The sequence below is a fragment of the Zingiber officinale genome, chromosome 9B, assembly GCF_018446385.1.
Source record: "Zingiber officinale cultivar Zhangliang chromosome 9B, Zo_v1.1, whole genome shotgun sequence".
NCBI lineage: Eukaryota > Viridiplantae > Streptophyta > Magnoliopsida > Zingiberales > Zingiberaceae > Zingiber > Zingiber officinale.
In genome coordinates, this window is record NC_056003.1 from 62166009 (window position 1) to 62191949 (window position 25941).

General features: G+C 38.9%; 1 protein-coding gene and 1 long non-coding RNA gene across 2 annotated transcripts; both read right to left on the reverse strand.

Moving 5' to 3' along the window:
- Window positions 1-240: 240 nt before the first annotated feature.
- LOC122025530 lies at window positions 241-3150 on the reverse strand. Its single transcript, XR_006123747.1, has 5 exons — window positions 3033-3150; window positions 2874-2959; window positions 2626-2740; window positions 2447-2533; window positions 241-465 (listed from the first exon to the last, which is right to left on the reverse strand). It is a non-coding gene; the product is annotated as an uncharacterized LOC122025530 (long non-coding RNA).
- Window positions 3151-7267: 4117 nt separating this feature from the next.
- Window positions 7268-9407, reverse strand: LOC122023038. Its single transcript, XM_042581137.1, has 4 exons — window positions 9381-9407; window positions 8310-8402; window positions 7716-8191; window positions 7268-7670 (listed from the first exon to the last, which is right to left on the reverse strand). Exons 1-4 carry the CDS (start codon window positions 9405-9407, stop codon window positions 7268-7270), a joined length of 999 nt encoding a protein of 332 aa, XP_042437071.1.
- Window positions 9408-25941: the final 16534 nt, after the last annotated feature.

Sequence of the window (25941 nt, forward strand, 5' to 3'; positions counted from 1 at the left end):
ATGTCACGCCCCCAAAGGAGACTGTACCGAAAAATTTCGGCAGCATCTCCTCTGTACCGGTGACAATTTGAAGCATCCATACAAGAAAAATACGTCAGCCACATGCGGCTGGAATATTTATGCAAAAAAAAGAACACAACCACGCAGTTAATATTCACAGCCTACACGGCTGGACAAAAGAAATGAAACCAATCATGCAACTAATACGTAGCCCACACGGCCATATCAAAACACAACGGAAAGGCGAAGAGGAAACCCACAAATACAAAAGTCCACGAAACATATCACAGATACAAGTCCACAATACACATATCAAAAACATAGTTCGCTCCCACAACTCCAAATCCAACAAATACGAAATGTAGGAAAAGAGAGACAAAACCGACAAAGGTCCTCGGATATGACGTGGGAAAGGGGACCGGCCAGCAGCATACTCCAAGCATCTCCATATCATCTACCTACTGCCTGAAACCAACATAATATAGACGGGGTAGTGAGTACAGGGAACTCAGCGGGTACAGACAGGATAAAGCATGGTCTACATAATGAGATAGGAATCAAAGAATACAGTCTCCATAAGTAAATAATAAGAATATTCTATCATAATCTAACTCATCTATCCATATCTGATAAAGTAACCGTGAATGAACATACCTGACATAATAAATGCATATAACGTAAATGTACATACCCGAAAGAACCAATACCCTGATACCATGATCCGTAAACCCACCGAGTCAACAACATACTCCTGACACCTATGCAATACATATACGACTGCAAATATATGTATAGTAAATGACATGTATGCAGCATGGCATCCATATGCAGCATACATAGCACAGACAAATGCAACAATACACAATCACATGCAACTAATATCTAGTAAGCATGTATGCAAAAATACCCCCACCGATGCACCGTGCATCATATGCAAAAGTGCATGCATGCTCCATGGTCACCCCCGACACCTCTCTAGACACCACGACCTCTGTATGGCCGAGAGGCTTGGGTCTGTGACGACTGTACTACCCTCCAGCCCACAATAGAGTGGTCGAGGCGGACAGTCCGCTAGTAGCTATTTAACTACATAGCATCAGGGTCCCTGACTGCTCACAACGCCGGATCTCACTAAACCTCGTGACCGGGTGGCACAACAGGACAAGCGGCAACTGCTCCAGCTACCACTACCCATGAGTGGCCGAAGGTGCGCGCTAAACCAAACCAACTGATGACTCTCTCAACCACAAGGGAGACAACGACCATCAGATGCAATGAATGATGAATATGATATATATATATATAATCATCATCCATGCCACAACCTCAAACCTCATAAACACCTCCAATAACCATAACAGACGTAACTACACATACCACTATGTAAATGGAATGTTAATCATGTACAACCCATAACACGTACCAATCACAACCTAGACAGATATAGACCACAAATATCCAATACAGTCATCCCTACAACACTCTACATGTGTATAAACAATAGAGTCACAGATAACAAGAATAGTGACTGTAAAGAATCAACCCAGATCATATCAAAGATCAAGCAAAAGTGACAAGCAGGAAAACAACAAATAATCTGATTTAAGGAATGCAACCTACTTATCCAAATATAACCATGCTTTTAAAGTTCAAAGAACTAAATAGAAATTAAGGAAGAAATACCCGCCTCGATATATCCCGCAATCAACAGAACCACCCTACGTCACGCTGCTCATATAGATCAAGGTTCTGTGTCACACATACAATCCATGTAATATGTAACTAAATATGTGTACACTACAAGTAGGTGAATTACCTACAAATAAATAGCCAACTAAGAAGTAATAGCTAGCTATGATTACTACCCTTTTGCCATTAGTAAAGCTAGATTAAACTTTTAACCTAGCTGAACCCATCCAAAAACTAAATTCCTATTAGATCCTTAAATAATTCCAATCTTCCATTATCACGTAACCCAAAGTAAACCTAAACATCATGGAGATCTCATTTCATATTTAGGTTAATCCACATTTGCAAACCCCTGATTAAGCCAAAATCTCAGCTCACTGTTAACTACTCACTAGTTTTGACCAACACAACCCACATAAGCAATTAGACAGAACATTGTCTGCCAATTTCTGCTAAACAAAGTTCTAGATCCAATTAACTCACAGAAATTCCAGTGAAACTGTACACCAAGACCTCTAACAACCAAACAGAACAAGTGTGGTGGATTCCAACATTAATCTAGATCAAGTAACACATAAAACCCACTACATAACAACTACTATAACTACTGATCGATCAAGAGCACATGAATTAAACACTGTACCAATTCCCTACCACAAAACTACACATTGTATCTCCACCCACCGGTTCAAGAAGAAAGAGCATCAAGAAGTCATCAAACAATTTGTTAACAACAACAATAAACTGGTCTCGGTACCTCTTCTTTGATCGCCGGAGGAGTCCACAGATCAAATGAAGAAGATAATCCGACAGAGTTGTGGAGGCCAGAACCTAAACACAACACCTGCTTCCCAAAAGGATCACCCGAATCACTTCCAGAAAGACAGATTAGGGTTTCGAATTCACGATCAAACAAAAGAAGACCAAATCGCTTACCTCAAGATCACGGCTAGAGCACGATCACAGATCCGGTGGAGAAGTTGATCTAGTCACGCTGTGGTGGCCAGAAACAAGACACCGATCTCTGCTTCCCAAAGAAAACCACCCGAATCTACACTAGAAAAGGATCAAGGTTCGAATTCACAACCAAAACCAAACCCTTACCTCCAAGATCGAAGTTAGGACATGATCTGCCCTTGCCGACGAACAAATCAGGGAAATCGAAAGGAAACAATGGGCGTTACCTTACACAACCGGCTGTTGATGCCCAGATCCAACGTCGACGCCCTTGATTCCCACCCGACAGCTGGCGAAAACCACCGATTAAGATCTGTCGCCGTTGTTCACCGAGTTCAGAGAAGAGGAAAGGGATCGGGGAGAAAGAGGGTTTCGGCTCTACTAACCTTTCTTCCCTTCGATGATCCAAGATCCGCTCCCCGCCGGCGACACCGAGGGAAGAAGAAATCGCCGGTCTAGGTCGTGTGAAGCCCGAAGTCGCGTGGAGCAGGGGATGAATAGAGGAGAAGTCGGGGGAAAATAGGAAGGCTTCGATGCTTTATAGCTAGGTTAATCCAACCCTTAGGTTAGCTTAATTAAAACCTAAGTCTAACCTTAATCAATTCCCACTTAATTTGGGTATTCTAAACCTGCCTTTATCTAGCCCCGTCGATGTATCCCTCAAAATGAGTCATATGGACTCCATTTAACTCCAAAAAAATTTCTAAAAATTCCTAAAAATTTTCCTAAGGTTATTCCGCAATAACCCTAAAAATAGTTTCGCATATATTACATTCTCCCCCACTAATAAAAATTTGGTCCCCAAATTTACCACTACCAACAAAAGCAAGAAGTAGTAGATAAACTTATTCTAGTTACTGAAATAAACTTTACTCACCTTCAGTAAATAGGTGTGGGTAACTGGCTCGCATCTTATCTTCCAACTCCCAGGTGGCCTCTTCCTCTGAGTGATGCTGCCATCCGACCTTGATCAGTCGAATTGTCTTGTTCCGCAACCGGCGCTCTTTGCGGTCCAAAATCCGAACTGGAATCTCCTCATAAGATATATCCGGCTGAAGTACAACTGATACATCAGTGAGAATATGCGAAGGGTGCGGTACATATCTCCTCAACATAGATACATGGAATACCTCATGCACCCTAGTAAGTGATGGTGGTAGCGCCAGTCGATACGCCACCTCACCTATCCTCTCGAGAATCTGGAAGGGTCCAATGTAGCGAGGTGCCAATTTACCTTTCAACCCAAACCTTTTTACTCCTTTCGTAGGGGATACTCGTAAGAATACATGATCACCAACAGAAAACTCTAAAGGTCTCCGTCTCCGATCTGCATAACTCTTCTGTCGATCCTGAGCCTATGACTTCCTGCGCCTGATGGTACAAACCATCTCTGCATCACGCTGAAGACTCTGTGGCCCCAAAATCTGTGTTTCCCCAACTTCTATCCATAAGGTGGGAGATCTACATGCTCTGCCATACAACGCCTCATAAGGTGCCATCTGTATCGCTGAATGATAACTGTTGTTGTAGGCAAATTCTACTAAATGTAAATAATCCTCCCAACTACCTCCGAAATCTATGACACATGATCTCAATAGATCCTCTAGTGTCTGTATGGTGCGCTCTGACTGACCGTCTGTCTGGGGGTGGAAAGCCGTACAGAAACGTAACTCTGTACCCATAGCCTGTTGCAAGCTCTGCCAGAAACGTGAGGTAAACCTCGGATCTCTATCCGAAATAATACTGAGAGGTACACCGTGAAGTCTGATAATCTCTCTACAATACAACTCTGCCAATCGATCTAATGAGTCCGTCCTACGGATCGGAAGGAAATGAGCAGACTTGGTTAATCGATCAACGATCACCCAAATCGTATCATGTGTTCGCCGGGTTCTGGGTAGACCCACGACGAAATCCATCGTGATATGCTCCCATTTCCATTCTGGTATCTGTATCTTCTGGAGTAAACCAGCGGGTCTCTGATGTTCAGCCTTCACTTGCTGACATACAAGGCATCGTGCAACGAAATCTGCGATGTCTTTCTTCATGCCAACCCACCAATAAGAACGTCTCAGATCCCTATACATACGTGTACCACCAGGATGAATCGCAAATCTGGATCGGTGTGCCTCCTTAAGTAGGTCCTCCCTCAAAGAAGGTAGCTCAGGAACACACAATCTCCCCCGGAAGTATAGAGTTCCATTTCCATCACAAGAAAACCCTGTCTGTTGTTCTGGGGAAATTCTGCTACACAAAAACTGTAGATGCTGATCGGCAGCCTGAGCTTCTTTAATCTTCTCTACAATGGGTGACTGAGCAACCATCGATAACAGAATACCCCGCTCAGTCTGACCCTGCTCTACTAATCCCAACTCAGAAAATTTCTGTACCAGTTCTGTAACCATCACGCGATGACAGGCAAGAACTCCTCGGGATTTCCTACTCAACGCATCAGCTACCACGTTAGCTTTCCCTGGGTGGTAGTTGATCGTACAGTCATAGTCCTTCAAGAATTCCATCCATATTCTTTGTCTTAAGTTCAATTCTTTCTGAGTAGATAGATACTTAAGACTCTTATGGTCTATGAATATCTCGAAGGTAACTCCATATAGATGGTGTCTCCAGATTTTCAGCGCATATATAATCGCTGCTAACTCCAGGTCATGCACCGGATAATTCTTCTCATGCTCTTTCAACTGACGTGAGGCATAAGAAACTACTCGTCCATGCTGCATGAGTACTGCGCCTAACCCCTGTAATGATGCATCTGTATAAAGTACGAAGCCCTCATCTCTGGAAGGAAGTACTAATATAGGTGCAGAAATGAGTCTTCTCTTCAGTTCCTGAAAACTCGTCTCGCAAGACTCTGTCCAGCAAAACTTCACCCCTTTCCTGGTCAACTGAGTCAACGGCAGAGCTATGCTAGAGAAGCCCTCAACAAATCTGCGGTAATACCCGGCCAGACCAAGAAAGCTACGAATTTCCTGTACAGACTTTGGCTGCTCCTAACTAGTAACAACCTCTATCTTTTGTGGGCCCACGGCTATACCACTGCTAGAAACAATATGTCCCAGAAAACCCACCGAAGATAACCAGAATGCACATTTGCTGAATTTTGCATAGAGACGTTCACGCTGGAGCGTCTCCAATACTATATGAAGATGTCGCCCATGCTCTTCTTCGGATCGAGAATATATCAAAATATCATCGATGAACACAATCACGAACTGATCCAAGAACTCAAGAAATACCCTATTCATCAGATCCATGAAAACTGCTGGAGCATTGGTAAGCCCAAATGGCATTACCAAAACTCATAGTGTTCATATCGAGTACGGAAGGCTGTCTTCTGTATATCTGAATCTCTCACACTGAGCTGATGATAGCCAGAGTGCAGATCAATCTTAGAATACACACAAGTATTCTTGAGCTGATCAAACAGATCCTCTATACGTGGCAGTGGATATTTATTCTTAATAGTCACTGCATTCAGCTGTCGATAGTCGATGCATAATCTCATCGATCCGTCCTTCTTCTTCACAAAGAGTACCAGAGCTCCCCACGGAGACACGCTAGGACGGATAAACCCTCTATCCAGCAGCTCCTGTAACTGTACTTTTAACTCCTCCAATTCTTTAGGTGCCATGCGATATGGAGCCTTTGATACCGGTGCTGTCCCCGGAATCAACTCAATCGTGAACTCCACTTGCCTCTTTGGGGGCAAGCCGGGTAATTCCTCCCGAACTATAAGAATGTCAGAAAGCGGTGGGGTATGATCCTGATCAGTCTTAATCATAGATAACAAATACCCCTGGCATCCTTGAGACAATAATCTCTGAGTTTGCATAGCTGAGATGACAGAAATCCCCTCATCCTTGGTACCCATGAATACCCAGGATGGTAGACCCGGAGGTCTAAATGTAACCACTCTCGCGCTACAATCCACGGTAGCATAATATCTGGCCAACCAGTCCATACCCAAAATGATGTCAAATTCTAGCATATCTAGAACCTGCAAGTCCACTACCAGGGTCTGACCCTCGAAATCCAACGGACAATCTCTAATCTCCTGACTGATATTTAGTATCTCTCCCGAGGGTAAAGATACCGCTAATATATGAGTCCGACGAACTGGTAATCTACAAATCTTACTCAGAAATACCCGAGAAATAAAAGAATGGGAACTACCAGTATCTATCAACAATTCAACAGGAAAAGAATAAACAGTAATCATACCCCGAAAGACCGATCCCTCGGCCCGCTGTGCCTCCTCTCGAGTAATAGCATAAACCCGTCCTGTCTCCGTGCATGCCGGCGGCATCTCAGTGCCAGTCTGAAACTTTGCTGATGGAGTAGTAGCTAACTGCTGAGACTAGATCACCGGACAAGAGCTAGGTGGCGTCGAAAAATACTGATGTGCCGGATGCATCTGATGTGACGGGACAGCCGAGGAATACCGCATAGCCACAGGTACTGCTGGGTACTGCTGACTCTGAATATGGTATACCTGTGCCTGAGAAGGTGGTATACTCTGCTGATGTGGAGTGCTCTGCGTCTTCTGCGGTCCCTTCGGCCGTTGAGTCTGAGTATTATGACTTCCTTGAGCAGTAACCTTGGCAGCCTATAGCTGAGCCTTCAGAGTACAATCGCGGCTCACATGCCCCGGAAGCTTGCAGTAGTAACATATATCTTGGCTCAATGGGCAGTCAGGTTTAGCGTGACCCTCAACACCACATCTAAAACATCTAAGTCCACCAGAGGAATCCTTCTGAGGAGGTCCAGAAGAACCAGCGGATGATCGTCCCATCTTCGATGATTGATAGGACTCTCCTGAAGTAGACTGGGATCCCTGCCATTTCTTCCGTTTCTTCTGACCTTGGTTCCGTTGTTTCTGATTTGGAGTCGTACCCTGAGCCTTTTGCTTATCCTTTCCTTTTTCCAGTGAAATTTGTTGTTGTGTCATCTCAATCATCAAAGCTCTATCCAACGCCTCCCGGTACGTACTAGGAGCGAAGCCAGACATCCTGATACGGATATATACTGCAAGACCCTGAGTGAACTAATCTAACCGATCGCTCTCCTGGGCAACTAGATGAGGGCAATACTCAGCCAATCGGTTAAATTTCGCATCATACTCCATCACAGACCGATCACCCTGCTTCAGATGTAAGAATTCCTGTCGACGCGCCATACGATAAGGAGCTGGGAAATACTGTCTCTCGAATGCATCTCGGAATAAAGTCCAGGTGATACTCTGGTCTCCAAAAAATGTCTTCTGCATCTTCCACCATGTAACAGCCTGATCTCGAAGGTGGTACGCAGCTAATTCGGCTTTTTCTTCTTCAGTACGCGACAAATACTCGAAAGTATCCTCCACATTTCCCAACCAAGAACAAGCAATACTAGGATCAGGAACTCCATGGAATAAAGTAAAACGATCCTTTACCGACCGGGCCAGTAATGGAATCCGAGCTCTGTCCCTTGTCCAAGAAGTGGCAGCAGGAGTGGGAGCTATGGGTGGTAATGTAGGAGGAACCCACTGAGGCTGAAAACCCGGATCTCTAATAGAAGCCTAAGGAGTCTGTCGGCTACTGTCAACCTCAACCCCTACAGGATCTCTAACAGAATCCGCCTCGTGCTCCTCTGGCTCAACCTCTACTGACTCGATAGGCTGCTTCCGGGGTCACTCCGGACCACGACGCGGACGAGGGGTCGTATCTCCGCGCTTCATTCCTGATATGTACCACAAGGTAAGACTACAACAATATAATACAACAGTAACTTAACTTACATCCTATAGCTTGGAGATATCCTGCCGCTGCCTGATCCCAATATCCGAACAGTCACATCGGAAAAATACAACTCCCGAGTGTAAACTTCGTAATCCTCGTAAAACTCGTAAATCTCGCAATCCTCGGAAATCCAAGACCCGAGAAATAGACATCGTAACCTCAAAATCCAAAACACAAATTAACGAAAACCTCTAAAAATCCAAAACACGAAAAAAAATAGGCCTCATAAACCCGCTCTGATACCACTAAATTGTCACGCCCCCAGAGGAGACCGTACCGAAAAATTTCGGCAGCATCTCCCCTGTACCGGTGACAATCTGAAGCATCCATACAAGAAAAATACGTCAGCCACATGCGGCTGGAATATTTATGCAAAAAAAAAGAACACAACCACGCAGTTAATATTCACAGCCTACACGGCCTGACAAAAGAAATGAAACCAATCATGCAACTAATACGTAGCCCACACGGCCATATCAAAACACAACGGAAAGGCGAAGAGGAAACCCACAAATACAAAAGTCCACGAAACATATCACAGATACAAGTCCACAATACACGTATCAAAAACATAGTTCGCTCCCACAACTCCAAATCCAACAAATACGAAATGTAGGAAAAGAGAGACAAAACCGACAAAGGTCCTCGGATATGACGTGGGAAAGGGGACCGGCCAACAGCATACTCCAAGCATCTCCATATCATCTACCTACTGCCTGAAACCAACATAATATAGACGGGGTAGTGAGTACAGGGAACTCAGCGGGTACAGACAGGATAAAGCATGGTCTACATAATGAGATAGGAATCAAAGAATACAGTCTCCATAAGTAAATAATAAGAATATGCTATCATAATCTAACTCATCTATCCATATCTGATAAAGTAACCGTGAATGAACATACCTGACATAATAAATGCATATAACGTAAATGTACATACCCGAAAGAACCAATACCCTGATACCATGATCCGTAAACCCACCGAGTCGACAACATACTCCTGACACCTGTGCAATACATATACGACTGCAAATATATGTAGAGTAAATGACATGTATGCAGCATGACATCCATATGCAGCATACATAGCTTAGACAAATGCAACAATACACAATCACATGCAACTAATATCTAGTAAGCATGTATGCAAAAATACCCCCACCGATGCACCGTGCATCATATGCAAAAGTGCATGCATGCTCCATGGTCACCCCCAACACCTCTCTAGACACCATGACCCCTATATGGCCGAGAGGCTTGGGTCTGTGACGACTGTACTACCCTCCAGTCCACAATAGAGTGGTCGAGGCGGACAGTCCCCTAGTAGCTATTTAACTACATAGCATCAGGGTCCCTGACTGCTCACAACGCCGGATCTCACTAAACCTCGTGACCGGGTGGCACAACAGGACAAGTGGCAACTGCTCCAGCTACCACTACCCATGAGTGGCCGAAGGTGCGTGCTAAACCAAACCAACTGATGACTCTCTCAACCACAAGGGAGACAACGGTCATCAGATGCAATGAATGATGAACATGATATATATATATTTATATAATCATCATCCATGCCACAACCTCAAACCTCATAAACACCTCCAAGAACCATAACAGATGTAACTACACATACCACTATGCAAATGGAATGTTAATCATGTACAACCCATAACACGTACCAATCACAACCTAGACAGGTATAGACCACAAATATCCAATACAGTCATCCCTACAACACTCTACATGTGTATAAACAATAGAGTCACAGATAACAAGAATAGAGACTGTAAAGAATCAACCCAGATCATATCAAAGATCAAGCAAAAGTGACAAGCAGGAAAACAAAAAATAATCTGATTTAAGGAATGCAACCTACTTATCCAAATATAACCATGCTTTTAAAGTTCACAGAACTAAATAGAAATTAAGGAAGAAATACCCGCCTCGATATATCCCGCAATCAACAGAACCACCCTACGTCACGCTGCTCCTATAGATCAAGGTCCTGTGTCACACATACAATCCATGTAATATGTAACTAAATATGCGTACACTACAAGTAGGTGAATTACCTACAAATAAATAGCCAACTAAGAAGTAATAGCTAGCTATGATTACTACCCTTTTGCCATTAGTAAAGCTAGATTAAACTTTTAACCTAGCTGAACCCATCCAAAAACTAAATTCCTATTAGATCCTTAAATAATTCCAATCTTCCATTATCACCTAACCCAAAGTAAACCTAAACATCGTGGAGATCTCATTTCAGATTTAGGTTAATCCACATTTGCAAACCCCTGATTAAGCCAAAATCTCAGCTCACTGTTAACTACTCAATAGTTTTGACCAACACAACCCACAGAAGCAATTAGACAGAACATTGTCTGCCAATTTCTTCTAAACAAAGTTCTAGATCCAATTAACTCACAGAAATTCCAATGAAACCGTACACCAAGACTGTTAGAGTGTATACTAAAAGCCTAGCTTTTGGTATAAACATTTATCTAGAAATAAGAATCACATTGGTCAAATGTCTACATTTATGACAAATGTAGTTGTTCAATTAATTTATATTGTAGATAACATGGTGTGTCGTATCACACACAGAGGATCATGTTATCAGTACCTTATAAATTATAAACAGTAACTCACGACCATAATGGAAAGGAACAAACCATTGGAAGGTCGTAGTGTAATTAGGTATTAGTTTATCTTAACTATATAATTACACTAGTACACTTAGAGTGTATTGAGTTGGAACATTAGAGGTCGTTTCTTTTATACTGACTTTATAAAGAAACAAAGACCTCAGTTATTATGGAAGTGTGTGCTCTTAATCCTAATATAATAACAAGCACATATATTTGATATTTATTTCTTTAATTTATCAATGGGTGAGATTTAGTTCGATGAATCAATAAGCCCGATAAGTTGGGAAATGATATCACTTATAGTGTGTATTGTTGATTATAGAAGGAAACTGTGTCCTAGTGATCTTGGTTGAGAATGTCCTCAAGAGGAGCTCATAAGGATTGTCATGTTAAACCCTGCAGGTGGACTTAGTCCGACATGACGATAAGGTTGAGTGGTACTACTCTTGGACTAAGATATTAATTAAATGAGTTGTCAGTAACTCGCTTAATTAGTGGACATTTGACATCTTAAACACAGGGAGACTAACACACTCATAATAAGAAGGAGCCCAAAATGTAATTTGGGATTGGTGCGGTAGTTCAATAATAGTTCTTTAGTGGAATGAATTATTATTGATGGAATTAAGTTGTGTGTTCGGGGCAAACACGGGAAGCTTAATTTCATCGGGAGACCAAAACCAATTCCTCCTCTCGGTCCCTATCGTAGCCTCTTGTATATAGAGATTTATACCCACCACATACCCACCTTCTTACCCAACCAATAGGGGCCGGCCAAGCCTAAAGGTTGGCCTTAAGGTGGCCGGCCAATAGCTTGGAGCCCAAGTTTAGGTGGTCGGCCACATCATATTAAAAAGGATTTTTTATTAAAATTATTTCTTATGTGGATATCATAGTTTTAAAAGAGAGTTTAAAAATTAAATATTTCCTTTTAAAGCTTTCTACAAAAGATTAAGAAAAGATTTGAAATCTTTCCTTATTTGTAGATTGAAAGGAGATTTTATTTTTAAGAAAAACTTTCCTTTTTGACCATGATAATAATTTAAAAGAGAAGTTTAAAAATTAAATATTCTCTTTTATTAGTTTCTACAAAAGATTAAGAAAAGATTTGATATCTTTCCTTATTTGTAGATTGAAAAGATATTTTAATTTTTAGAGATAACTTTCCTTTTGGAAATTATCCACATGTTTAGAAGAAGAATTTTAATTTATAAAATTTCCTTTTTATTAACCAATCATGAAGGGATAAAAATTATTGGAGAAATTTTTATAAATTTCTAGAAACAAATTAGGAAGTTTTAATTCTTGTGTGAATTAAATTTTCCTTGTTTTGGGGAATTAGAAGTGGTCGGCCATTATTATTAAAAGAAGAAAATTATTTTTTAATTAAAATAATTTTTCTTTTTATGACAAAAGAATTAAGGAATTTTTTATTAAAATTTCCTTATTTGTCAAGACCAAGGATTATAAAAGAGGGGGTAGAGGTGCCTTCACGGGTGATCAACTCTATTATTCTTCTCCTCTGTTTTCCTCCTTGGTGGCCGGCCCTAGCTTCTTCCTCTTCTCTTCTTCTTATGGCCGGCGGCAACCTCTCTTGGAGCACTTGATGGTGGCCGGTTCTAGCTAGGAGAAGAAGGAGAGAAAGGTGGTTTTGTTTCTTGCATCCCTTGGAGCTTGGTGGTGGTGGCCGAACCTCTACTTCTCTTGGAGAATTGTGGTGGCCGAAACTTGCAAGGAAGAAGAAGGTGCTTGGTGGTTCTCATCTCGGAAGATCGTTGCCCACACAACGCCCGAGATTAGAAGAGGAATACGGTAGAAGATCAAGAGGTCTTTTTAGAAGGTATAACTAGTAATTTTTCCTTTCCGCATCATGCTAGTTATTTATGGAAATAATACCAAATACAAGAGGCTTACGATTCTAGTATTTCGAATATGTTTTTCGAAGTTGTGTTCTTTTATTTTTCTTTTCCTTGTGATTTGATTGTTCTTTTTTGTTGACCTAAAGTTATTTTAGGAAATTAAATATTAGCTTTCCATAAAAGGTTTTGTCTAGTCGGTGGTGGTTGTTCCCATATCCAAGAAGGCCATGTGCCTCGCCACGTCAGTACTGTGAACCAATTATGGAAATTAATATTTAATGGAATTAATAACTTAGGTGATTTGGATCAAACGTGTTAAGTTCCGCAGGAGATCCAAGTCTAAACCTTAAAGAACAAATAGATTAAGTTTTGGATCAAACGTGTTAAGTTCCGCAGGCGATCCAAAATTTAATTTAAAAGAGCACATGGTAGCTAGGAAAAGGTTCAGACCTTTGTACAAAATTTTTATACAGTGGAACCTCTAGGTTTTCCGAGTAGCAACCAACAATTGGTATCAGAGCTAGGGTATTGCCTCTGTGTATTTGGTATTAGTTTAATTATGCACATGTCATACATAATTTAGGCAGATTAATAGTAGGATGTGCTAACTTTGTGGATGCAGGATCCAACTATTATGGCTTATAGTTATTATGTGTGTGATTGGACCCTTGGACATGTCAAGGGCATTTTATTGTGTGTGCATGATTGTATTATAAAATACAGCAGGAGCTGTATTTAGTTTTATTAGGATTTTATTTTTTGATCTAGATACATGTACATTCCTTCGAGGAATATAGGATCGAAAAATGTAAAATTCTATTTATGTCGCGGATCGAGTATTGCAAGGCGTGGAACCTTTTAAGGACCAGAGGCGCAGCAGAACAAGGAGCAAGATGGATGCGACAACTAGACCCGGTGGCAGTGGCCAAAGATGGCAGCAGCTAGGGTTGGTGACACATGGAGGACAGCAATAGATAAAAGCCATAATAGTTGAAAATTAGTTTTTCTATTTATTGCTTTTTATACTGTGTTGTGTGTGCTTGTTAGTATGCATATTTAGTAGGCTAGCATAGTTAAAATTCCTCATTTATAAATAACTAAGCGGGAGAGAGATTTTTAAGTAAATCCCATGGTCTCCATTACTGGTTTGTAAGTGATGCAAACAAGCTTGCGCGTTGGCTCTGAGTGCCTTCCTCCATAACGGATGAGCTTGTTTGTGGATCACTAGAACAGACTTCCATTTTTGGATGACTATAGGAAGTTAATTAAGAGCGTGTGATCTTCCCCAATGGAAGGGGCATAATCTTATTAATGGACTTAGTGTCAAGTAATGGTATACACTTAGACACATTTAATAGTATCCTCCCCAACGGAGTCACTACTATCACTTGTGTGACCAAAAGGAAATCAACTATTGATTTGTCATAAAACTAGATTGGCAATATAATAAAATTAATAAACCCCTCTTACAAATGTTTGAATTTGTATACGTCCACACTAACGTGGCATACAAGATTCATGGTGTTTGAGGTAATTTTATTTGTCAAAAAGTTATATTGACAAGATAGTCAATGGGTAAAACCCTCCTCTTACAAATGATGAATTTGTATACGTCCACACTAACGTGGCATGCAAAATTCACGGTGTCTGAGGTGTTGGTAAATTTAAATAATATTGTTTGAGGAATCAATGTTATTTTAAATTCAAAGAGTTTTGACCAAATATTTGATCAAAGACAGATCAACTATTAATTTTATTCGTTATAAAGTAAAGTTGACGAGATAATAAAATTAATGAATAAAATCTCCTCTTCAATTTTGTATACACAAAATTCATGGAGATTTTAAGGAGTTGATCTTGACCAAATATTTTTGAGATTCTTAGGATGTTTCTCAATCCCTAGTAGTCATACTATAGAAAAGACTTAGTAGTCCCAATTGTAATGATTGGAAATAGGACTTGGACATTAAGGTAGACTGTCTTCTTAGAACTAAGAACAATTTAGGTGTATTTAATTCATTAGTTGAAACATGCCTAGTGGTGTTATCTACCAGAACCTGGAGTGTAGATACAAGATGCCATTAATCATGTCTGCAATTCATTGCAGGGTTCCAGGAAACCCGACAACTAAATGAAAGGTAAATCACCGTCCACATGGGCACTACTGTAAAAGTGGTAACTGTTGCAGTGGGAGATGTTTATCCTTTGATAAGAATAAAATATGGATTTTAAGTAATTGTCTTTACGTACCAAGTTTAGAAAGAACCTGATTTCAGTTTCTAAACTATTATAGATATTATGTCTATTTTGATAACAAAGTTGTTATCAAGAAAAATAGGAAAGTTATCTATTCTGGTATGATGGTTGACAATTTATAATCCAATAAACTCCCACAATGCAACAAATGAAATTAGTAACACATCTTCTAATTTTAAGAGAAAGCAACCTTCGGAAATGAACCAATTATATCTTTGGCACCTAAAGCTAGGTTATACTTAAGTAGGATTCATTGGTAGCTGATGAACTTTTGGGTTCATTGGTAGTGGAAATCTTTCCAACCTGCGAGTCTTACTTGGAAGGAAAATAACCAAGAAGCTTTTAAGTCCAAGGGGTATGGAGTCAAAGATATGTTGAAATCGGTTCATTCTGATTTGTGTGATCCTATGACTATCCAAACAAGAGGTAGTATTGAATATTTCGTCTATTTTATAGACAACTATTCAAGATACAAATAAATTTACTTAATGTACCGCAAGACTAAGTACTTTGATTAGTTCAAAGAGTACAAGGCTGATGCGGAGAAATGTTAAAGTAAATGTCACTATGGTAAGATCGTAGTGGCAAGTACCTCTTGGGAGAATTTAGGAGTCACTTATCAAAAGTAGGGATTCAATCCCAACTAACTGCACCTGGTACACCCCAATAGAATGGTGTAGTAGAAAGAAGGTAAAGGACTCTTATGAAATAATTAGATAGATGATGAGTTATTCAGAAAATTACCAAATTTGTTTTAAGGATAAACTCTGAAAACGAAAGTGAACATAGTACCTTCCAAGTTAGAACTTTCTACTCATATAGAATTGCTGAATAGGTGAAAACCTATTTTGAAGCATATTCGGATTTGGGTAATCCAGCACATATGTTAAAAAGAGACAATGATAAGTTGGATAGGAGTTCACTTGTTTGTAAGTTATCCTAGATAAACAAAAGTAGGTTTATAGTCTTAAAAATCAGAAGGTCATTGTTAGCATCAATGACTGATTTTTTAGAAAAGGACTATATAATGAACCACGTGCTCATAAGTAAATTTGTTCTTAAGGAAATAATAAAGGACATGTCTAACCTAGTACCAACTGTACAAGATGAGATACCACAAGAAAACTGCAACACGTATCACAAATTGATACACAATTACAGAAAGTGTCTTGTTGTAGTGGGAGGGTTGTTATGCAACCTAAATAGGTTCATGTTTTGGGAGAGTTTTTGGACTCGATCCCTGGAGGACATGAACCTGATCTCCGGTCATATGATGAAGCACTCCAAGATAAAGATGCAGCATCTTGGCAAAGAGTAATGAATAAAAGAATTAGAATATATGTATTCTAATAAAATCTGGAAGCTTGTAGAATCACCAAATGGTGTAAAAGCCGTTGGGTGTAAAAAGGTCTACAATAGGAAAAGAGGGATAGACAGGAAGGTAGTAACTTTCAAAGCAAGGCTTGATGAAAAAGGAAACTTTTTCACTGGTAGTCATGCTTAAGTCTATCCGGATTCTTTTATCTATTTGGCAAGAGGATGTCAAGACAGCATTCCTTAATGGAAGTCTTGAAGAAAGCATCCATATAAAGCAGCCAGAAGGGTTCATTGCAAAGGGCTAAAAGCATCTTGTGTGCAAGCTCAATCAGTCTATGGACTGAGGCAAAACTTCAAGGTCTTGGAACATCTGGTTTATCAAAGTAATCCAGATCTATGGATTTAGTAACCGGATAAGTCTTGTATACAAAAGGTGTGATGGAAGCGTGGTGGTATTTCTTGTACTATACGTAGATAACATTTTTAGTAGTTGGAAACAATATCAAAATGTTGTCAGAAGTAAGGGTATGGTTGTCCAAACAATTCGATATAAAAGACTTGGGAGAATGTATATATTCTTGAGATCAAAGTAATAAGGGATCGCAAGAAAAAAAAAATATATATATATTTTACTTATCCCAAGCTTGATACATCGAAAAAATCCTTGCTCATTTTAAGCATGCAAAACTCCTAGAAAGGTTTCTTACCTTTTAAGCATGGAGTGTCTTTATCTAAAGAGATGTCTCCGATGACATCAAAGGAGATTGAGGACATGTAGGCAGTTCTTTATGCTTCGGTAGTTAGACAACCTAATGTATGTTATGCACGAGATCAGAAATCTGTTTTACCAAGGGCATAGTTAGCAGATATCAAAGTAACCCTAGACAAGGACATTGGACTCCAGTAAAGCATATATTAAAGTACCTTAGAGGAACTAGAGATTATATGCTAGCTTACAAGACAGTTAATTTGGTCCCTGTGGGTTGCATGGATTTTGACTTCCAATCGGATAGAGACAATAATAAGTCAACCTCGGGGTTTTGTGTTTACTTTAGGAGGTAAAGTCATAACTATGGAAGAGTGATAAGCATAGGTGTTTTTCTGGACTCCACCATAGAAGCTTAGTATATGGCAAGCCTCTGAGGAAACCATAAAAGCTGAATGACTTAATTACCTCAAGATAGACTTAGATATGATTTCTAGTTTGTCCAAAGATTATTACAATTTATTGTAATAATAATGGTGCAGTAACAAACTCGAAGAAACCATAAGTCTATAAAGGCAAGTAAACACAATAGAGCGCAAGTACTACCCAATACGAGAAATCGTATAAACGAGGAGAAGTTGTTGCCGCCTAGAATGCATCAGATGATGACCTATAGATCTTTTCACTAAGGTCCTTAAGGCGAGAGCTTTTGATGGACATGTTGAAGGGTTGGGAATCAGATGTATGGCAGCAGATATGGCAGCTTAGTCTTTTAGTATAAGTGGAAGATTGTTAGAGTGTATACTAAAAGCCTAGCTTTTGGTATAAACATTTATCTAGAAATAAGAATCACATTGGTCAAATGTCTACATTTATGATAAATGTAGTTGTTCAATTAATTTATATTGTAGATAACATGGTGTGTGGTGTCACACACAGAGGATCATGTTATCAGTACCTTATAAATTATAAACAGTAACTCATGACCATAATGGAAAGGAACAAACCATTGGAAGGTCGTAGTGTAATTAGGTATTAGTTTATCTTAACTATATAATTACACTAGTACACTTAGAGTGTATTGAGTTGGACCATTAGAGGTCGTTTCTTTTATACTGACTTTATAAAGAAACAAAGACCTCAGTTATTATGGAAGTGTGTGCTCTTAATCCTAATATAATAACAAGCACATATATTTGATATTTATTTCTTTAATTTATCAATGGGTGAGATTTAGTTCGATAAATCAATAAGCCCGATAAGTTGGGAAATGATATCACTTATAGTGTGTATTGTTGATTATAGAAGGAAACTGTGTCCTAGTGATCTAGGTTGAGAATGTCCTCAAGAGGAGCTCATAAGGATTGCCATGTTAAACCCTGCAGGTGGACTTAGTCCGACATGACGATAAGGTTGAGTGGTACTACTCTTGGACTAAGATATTAATTAAATGAGTTGTCGGTAACTCGCTTAATTAGTGGATATTTGACATCTTAAACACAGGGAGACTAACACACTCATAATAAGAAGGAGCCCAAAATGTAATTTGGGATTGGTGCGGTAGTTCAATAATAGTTCTTTAGTGGAATGAATTATTATTGATGGAATTAAGTTGTGTGTTCGGGGCGAACACGGGAAGCTTAATTTCATCGGGAGACCAAAACCAATTCCTCCTCTCGGTCCCTATCGTAGCCTCTTGTATATAGAGATTCATACCCACCACATACCCACCTTCTTACCCAACCAATAGGGGTCGGCCAAGCTAAGCTTGAAGCTCAAGCTTAGGGCCGGCCAAGCCTAAAGATTGGCCTTAAGGTGGCCGGCCAATAGCTTGGAGCCCAAGTTTAGGTGCCCGGCCACATCATATTAAAAAGGATTTTTTATTAAAATTATTTCTTATGTGGATATCATAGTTTTAAAAGAGAGTTTAAAAATTAAATCTTTCCTTTTAAAGCTTTCTACAAAAGATTAAGAAAAGATTTGAAATCTTTCCTTATTTATAGATTGAAAGGAGATTTTATTTTTAAGAAAAACTTTCCTTTTTGACCATGATAATAATTTAAAAGAGAAGTTTAAAAATTAAATATTCTCTTTTATTAGTTTCTACAAAAGATTAAGAAAAGATTTGATATCTTTCCTTATTTGTATATTGAAAAGAGATTTTAATTTTTAGAGATAACTTTCCTTTTCGAAATTATCCACATGTTTAGAAGAAGAATTTTAATTTATAAAATTTCCTTTTTATTAACCAATCATGAAGGGATAAAAATTATTGGAGAATTATTTATAAATTTCTAGAAACAAATTAGGAAGTTTTAATTCTTGTGTGAATTAAATTTTCCATGTTTTGGGGAATTAGAAGTGGCCGTCCATTATTATTAAAAGAAGAAAATTATTTTTTAATTAAAATAATTTTTCTTATTATGACAAAAGAATTAAGGAATTTTTTATTAAAATTTGTATGACAAAAGAAGTGGCCCACACAACGTCCGAGGTTAGAAGAGGAATACGGTAGAAGATCAAGAGGTTTTTCTACAAGGTATAACTAGTAAAAAATTTTTTCCGCATCATACTAGTTATTATTGGAAATAATACCAAATACAAGAGGCTTACGTTCTAGTATTTCGAATATGTTTTTCGAAGTTGTGTTTTTTATTTTCCTTGTGATTTGATTGTTCTTTTCGGTTAACCTAAAGTTATTTTAGGAAATTAAATATTAGCTTTCCATAAGAGGTTTTGTCTAGTCGGTGGTGGTTGCTCCCATATCCAAGAAGGCCATATGCCTCGCCACGTCAGTACTAGGAACCAATTATGGAAATTAATATTTAATGGAATTAATAACTTAAGGTGACTTGGGTCGAACGTGTTAAGTTCCGCAGGAGATCCAAGTCAAAACCTAAAAGAACAAATAGATTAAGTTTTGGATCAAACGTGTTAAGTTCCTCAGGCGATCCAAAATTTAATTTAAAAGAACACATGGTAGCTAGGAAAAGGTTCAGACCTTTGTACAAAATTTTTGTACAGTGGAACCTCTAGGTTTTCCGAGTAGCAACCAACAAACCCTTTGGCCACTAGTCTTGCCTTATTTCATACTATATCACCCTAATCATCCAATTTATTCGTAAATACCCATTTGGTGTCAATTATGGACTTATCTACTGGTTTAGGTACAAGTTCCCAGACTTGGTTTCTATCAAATTGGGCTAATTCTTCTTGCATAGCAATAACCCAGTCTGGGTCAGGTAGGGCTTCTTCTATAGACTTAGGTTCAATTTTAGAAATAAGGGCAATCTGACTCAAGTTTCTATAGGAGGATTTAGTTCTGACTCCTAGGTTTGGGTCACCCAAAATTTGGTCAGGTGGGTGAGAGGTACTTACTCTAGTTGGTCTTATGTGTGGGTCAGAAACTGGTTCTTCTGGTTTATTAAGGTTAGGTTGGATTTCATCATCTTCTATAGTTCTTGGATTGATGTCAATATTTTCATTTATATTAGGTAGGTTGTTTTCTTCATCAAAGATTACATTAGTTGTTTCTTCAACTTTTAAGGTATTTTGATTATATACTCTAAAGGCCCTACTGGTTGAGGAGTATCCTAAAAATATTCCTTGGTTAGATTTGGGTGTAAATTTTCCTAAGTAATCTTTAGTATTTAAAATGTGAACTTTACAACCAAATACTTTTAAATAGTTTAGGTTGGGAATTTTATGGTAATATAGTTCATAAGGTGTTTTATTGTGAGGTTTGTTAATTAGAATTCTATTTTGAATATAATTTGCTGTATTTATGGCTTCGGCCCAAAATTGATGATTTAAGTTATACTCATTTAGCATGGTTCTAGCTGCTTCTTGTAGGGTTCTATTTTTACGTTCCACTAGACCATTTTGTTGGGGGGTTCTAGGACATGAAAATTCATGTTGGTATCCATTTATTTTACAAAATTGGGTAAACCTATGATTTTCAAATTCCCCCCGTGATCACTTCTGATACATTTAATTTTAATATCTTTTTCATTTTCTGTTAATTTGGAGAAATTACTAAATATTTCAAAGGTTTCATCTTTTGTTTTTAGAAATTTTACCCATGTGAATCTAGAGTAGTCATCAATTATAACTAATCAATACTGGTTCTTGCTTAGTGACTTGGCTCCATGTGAATTAAATAGGTCAAGGTGAAGGAGCTCAAGAACAGAGTTAGTTCTTTCTAGATTCGTTGACTTGTGTGTTGATTTGGTTTGTTTTCCTTGTTGACAAGCATTACAGATTGAGTTTTGAATGAATTTTAATTTTGGCAAACCTCTAACTAGACCATTTTGACTCATTTTAGAAATGAGTCTAGTGTGAGTGTGACCCAGTCATCAGTGCCACAGTTGGGTTTCCTCTTGTTGTGTCATGAGACACTTTATTGAGAATATTGATAGGTCAATTATGTAGATGTTATTTTTTCTAAGTCCTTTAAGTCTGATTTAAGAGTTTTCAATGTTTTTAACTAAACACCCAGATTTGTCAAAATTGACTAAGTATCCACTATCACACAATTAACTTATACTTAGTAAATTAAAGTTAAAATTTTCAACCAATAAAACATTTCGAATAATGAAGTCAGAATTAAGTTCAATATTACCTTTTCCGATTACTTTCAGTTTACCGTCGTTGCCGAATGCAACCGATCCTAAATTCTTGTATTTGAGTTTAGTAAACTTCAACTTATCTCCAGTCATGTGTCTGGAGCATCCACTATCCAATATCCATTGATCCAATTCCTACACATGAAGTAGTTGAATTGGTTTCCTTTTAATGGATTCAAATATAGCTTAATTGAAGTAGACTCCTTAGTTTTTCTATCTCACCCAATCTAAGTTAGCAATCAGTTAATCCTATGGGTGTTTGTGAGATGTTTGATTAAATTTACATTTTGAAAAGTTTTTGGAAAATGTTTTAAGTTAATTAATTTTTAAAATAATTTTAAGTTAATTAATTTTGAAAATAATTTTAAGTTAATTAATTTTGAAAATAATTTTAAGTTAATTTTTAAAATGATTTTAAGTTAATTAAATTTTGAAAGTGATTTTAATTAATTAATTTTGAAAACAATTTTAAGTTAATTAATTTTGAAAATGATTTTAATTGATTAAGTTTGAAAATAATTTTAAGTTAATTAATTTTGAAAATGATTTTAAGTTAATTAACTTTGAAAATAATTTAAGTTAATTAAGTTTTGAAAATGATTTTAATTAATTAAGTTTGAAAATAATTTTAAGTTAATTAATTTTGAAAATAATTTAAGTTAATTAAGTTAATTTTGAAAATAATTTTAAGTTAATTAAATTTTGAAAGTGATTTTAATTAATTTATTTTGAAAATGATTTAAGTTAATTAATTTTGAAAATGATTTTAATTAATTAAGTTTGAAAATAATTTTAAGTTAATTAATTTTGAAAATGATTTTAAGTTAATTAATTTTGAAAATAATTTAAGTTAATTAAATTTTGAAAGTAATTTTAAGTTGTAAATCACGTTTACTCACCTTTGCGTCGGAGGTTCCCTCGTGAAGTTCAATCAGCTTTTCCCAAAGCTCCTTTGCTGATGAGAATGGACCAACTCTGTTGAGCTCCTCTTTAGTCAGTCCACACTAGAGGGTGCAGGTAGCTCTAGCGTTGGCTTCCACTTTCTTGATGAAGGAGGGTTCCCAAGCTTCGCAGGGAGTAGGTTTGCCATCAGTGTCAGTCGGTAGTTGAAATCCAGTTCGGATGATCATCCACATCTCGACCTGGATCTTTAGAAACGTCTCCATCCGTCCCTTCCAGTACCCAAAATCTTCTCCGGAGAAGAGCGGGGGACGGACGGTGCTGAAACCCTCTTGTTGGGCCATTGAGAGAATATGCAAAAAAGAAAAAAATATATCCCAAGAATATGTCTTGGATTAGCAGTGAGGGAGTAAAGAATTGAAAAAGAACTAACTCGAGTGGTGTTGCACCAACTTCGAGCGAGATCGATAAAAACGAAAAAAAACTGGAATATAGTAAGAATACTAATTTCAGTTGACTCCGAAAAATTTAAAACACCGCGAAAAATTACGTGATTGGTGATTGCACCAGATCAACGCTACCCCGCTCTAATACCAATTGTTGGATCGAGAAGCGCTAGAGGGGGGGTGAATAGCGCTCGCGGCTATTTCGTTCGATTATTGGAATCGTAAAACGTTCGTCGAGTAATTAAAGCAGCGGAATAAAAAAGAAACAAACAGACAAGAACACGGTCGTTTACTTCGTTCGGAGCCTAGATTGACTCCTACTCGAAGGCCCGCGATCCTTGATCGCTTTCCTTGGGCAACAACTAAAATATAGTGAATAAGTACAAGTAGAAATAAGTACAACTGAAATTGAAATAATACCGACAACAAAATAATAATAAATGAAGCTTCAGGTCGTCGGCGACTGCAACAACACTTTAGAATCGACTCTTGAGCAGCACACATCAAAAGGAAAGCTTGTGAATTGTTGTTCTGAGCTGCTGGTCGAGATCCCTTATAAAGGGTGTTCAAGGCGCCTTCTACTGTTCACCAAGGTGCCTTGAATGAGCCGAGTCAGCCGCGGAGATAAGGGCTGAACTGGTCGAACCTTATCAGGTTCAAGGCGCCTTCAGCCTCTCCAAGGCGCCTTCATCAAGCTATCCAAGGTGCCTCCAAGCTTGCTTCGCAGCCAGTTCAGGTTTTGCACCCGAGGCACCTCCAAGCTCCATGGAGGCACCTTGGTACTATTCATCTGAGGCCAATTTTACACTTTGGTCCCTGCAGGATATGTTAATCCAAAAAATACCCTGCAGCACAAAGTTAGCTCATAACACATAAGTGATAGTATGAAAGTTTGACAGCCTTCGAACTGTCCGAGTCTGATTTCGGGTTTCCAACCGGAAACCCTAGGTCGACCCGACGCCTACTGTTCCCTCTGCGGGAAACGCGTCCTCACCTACTCCACTTAGGAGATTTACCTGCTGCCAGTGCGATCCTCCAGATCGACTGTACTTTTCCTCAGCACTCGAAGCTTCCGGACTTTCTGCTGGACATCCGCTTCCCGGCTAGTCTAGTCTTTCACCTGGTTCGCGACACCAGGACTTTCCACCTAGCGTTACCACCCCCTTGGACTTTTTCCTGAAGCCTTCGACCTGCCAAGACTTTCCGCATAGGGTTACCACCCCCTATGACCTAGGGTTACCACCCCCTAGGGTTTTTACCTTGCCTAACCAAAGTTAGGTCTTTTCCTGAAACGCTTAACAGATTTGTTAGATCACTAAACATCTTAACTTTGAATCCTTTGCCATTATCAAAATACGAGTTCGATCGTCGGATGCTTCCCACACCAACAACATCGGCAGAAATCCCTTCTTGGAGTTCTGCATGGCAAACCGTAGGAGTACCTTGTCAATATATGTACTCTGACTTAGGCCAAGCAATCTCTTAGATCTATCTCTATAGATCTGTATGCCTAGAATGCGGGATGCTTCACCTAAGTCCTTCATTGAGAAACAAGTCCATATCCAAGTCTTGACAGACTGCAACAAAGGGATGTCTTTTCCAATGAGTAGTATGTCATCCACATACAATATAAGGAAGACAACTGTACTCTCAACAACCTTCTTGTAGACACAAGGTTCATCTTCATTCTTGATGAAACCAAACTATTTGATTACATCATCGAATCGAAGATTCCAGTTCCGAGAAGCTTGCTTTAGTCCATAAATGGACCTATGCAGCTTGCATACTCTGCTAGTATGTTGTGGATCTACAAAACCCTCAGGTTGTGTCATGTCACATCCTCGAGCAGGTTTCCATTCAGAAATGCGGTTTTGACATCCATCTGCCATATCTCATAGTCATGGTATGCTGCAATAGCATGCATGATCCGAATGGATTTAAACATCGCTACTGGCGAAAAGGTTTCATCATAGTCAATACCATGAATCTGCATGAAACCTTTAGATACCAAGCGACCCTTATAGATAAGTCTATCCATGTTAGTCTTTCTCTTAAAGACCCACTTACACCCTATAGGTTTTACGCCCTCAGGTGGATCAACCAAAGTCCATACTTGGTTAGTGTACATGGATTCCATCTCGGATCTCATGGCCTCTAGCCATTTCTCAGAATCTGGTCTCATCACAGCTTCCTGATAGGAGGTGGGCACATCCTCTATGAGCACAACGTCATCATGGTCAGACAAGAGAAATGAGTATCTCTCAGGCTGATGACGTACCCTATCATGGTCTACTTGAACAGGTTGTTGTTCCTCAACTCCTTGTGGAACAACATCATTCACAATACTTTGTGGTTCCAGTTCAACTTCCATCGAGGCTTTAGTGCTATTGTTCACATTTTGAAATTCTTCAAGATCGAACGAACTCCCTGCTGGGTTTTTCGGGTCGCGAAAACCGCTTTTTCGCGTCGCGAAAACCCCGTAAGCCCCGTCACCGGATCCGTGCGAAGTAAAAATAAAACAAAATTCGAGTACGAATTTACTAAAGCCTAGATATATACTAGGAGAAGAGCCTTTTACCCTTGATGCGCGCCCTTCGCGAATCCCGGTCGTCCAAGGTACCGGATCTCAAGATTGTCAAAGTAGACAATCCTCTACACGTATCCACATGAACAAAAGAGGGAGAAAACCAAACTAAAGTGTGATAGCACCTTAGTAGGGTTCGGCCAAGGTAGGATGAGAGGGA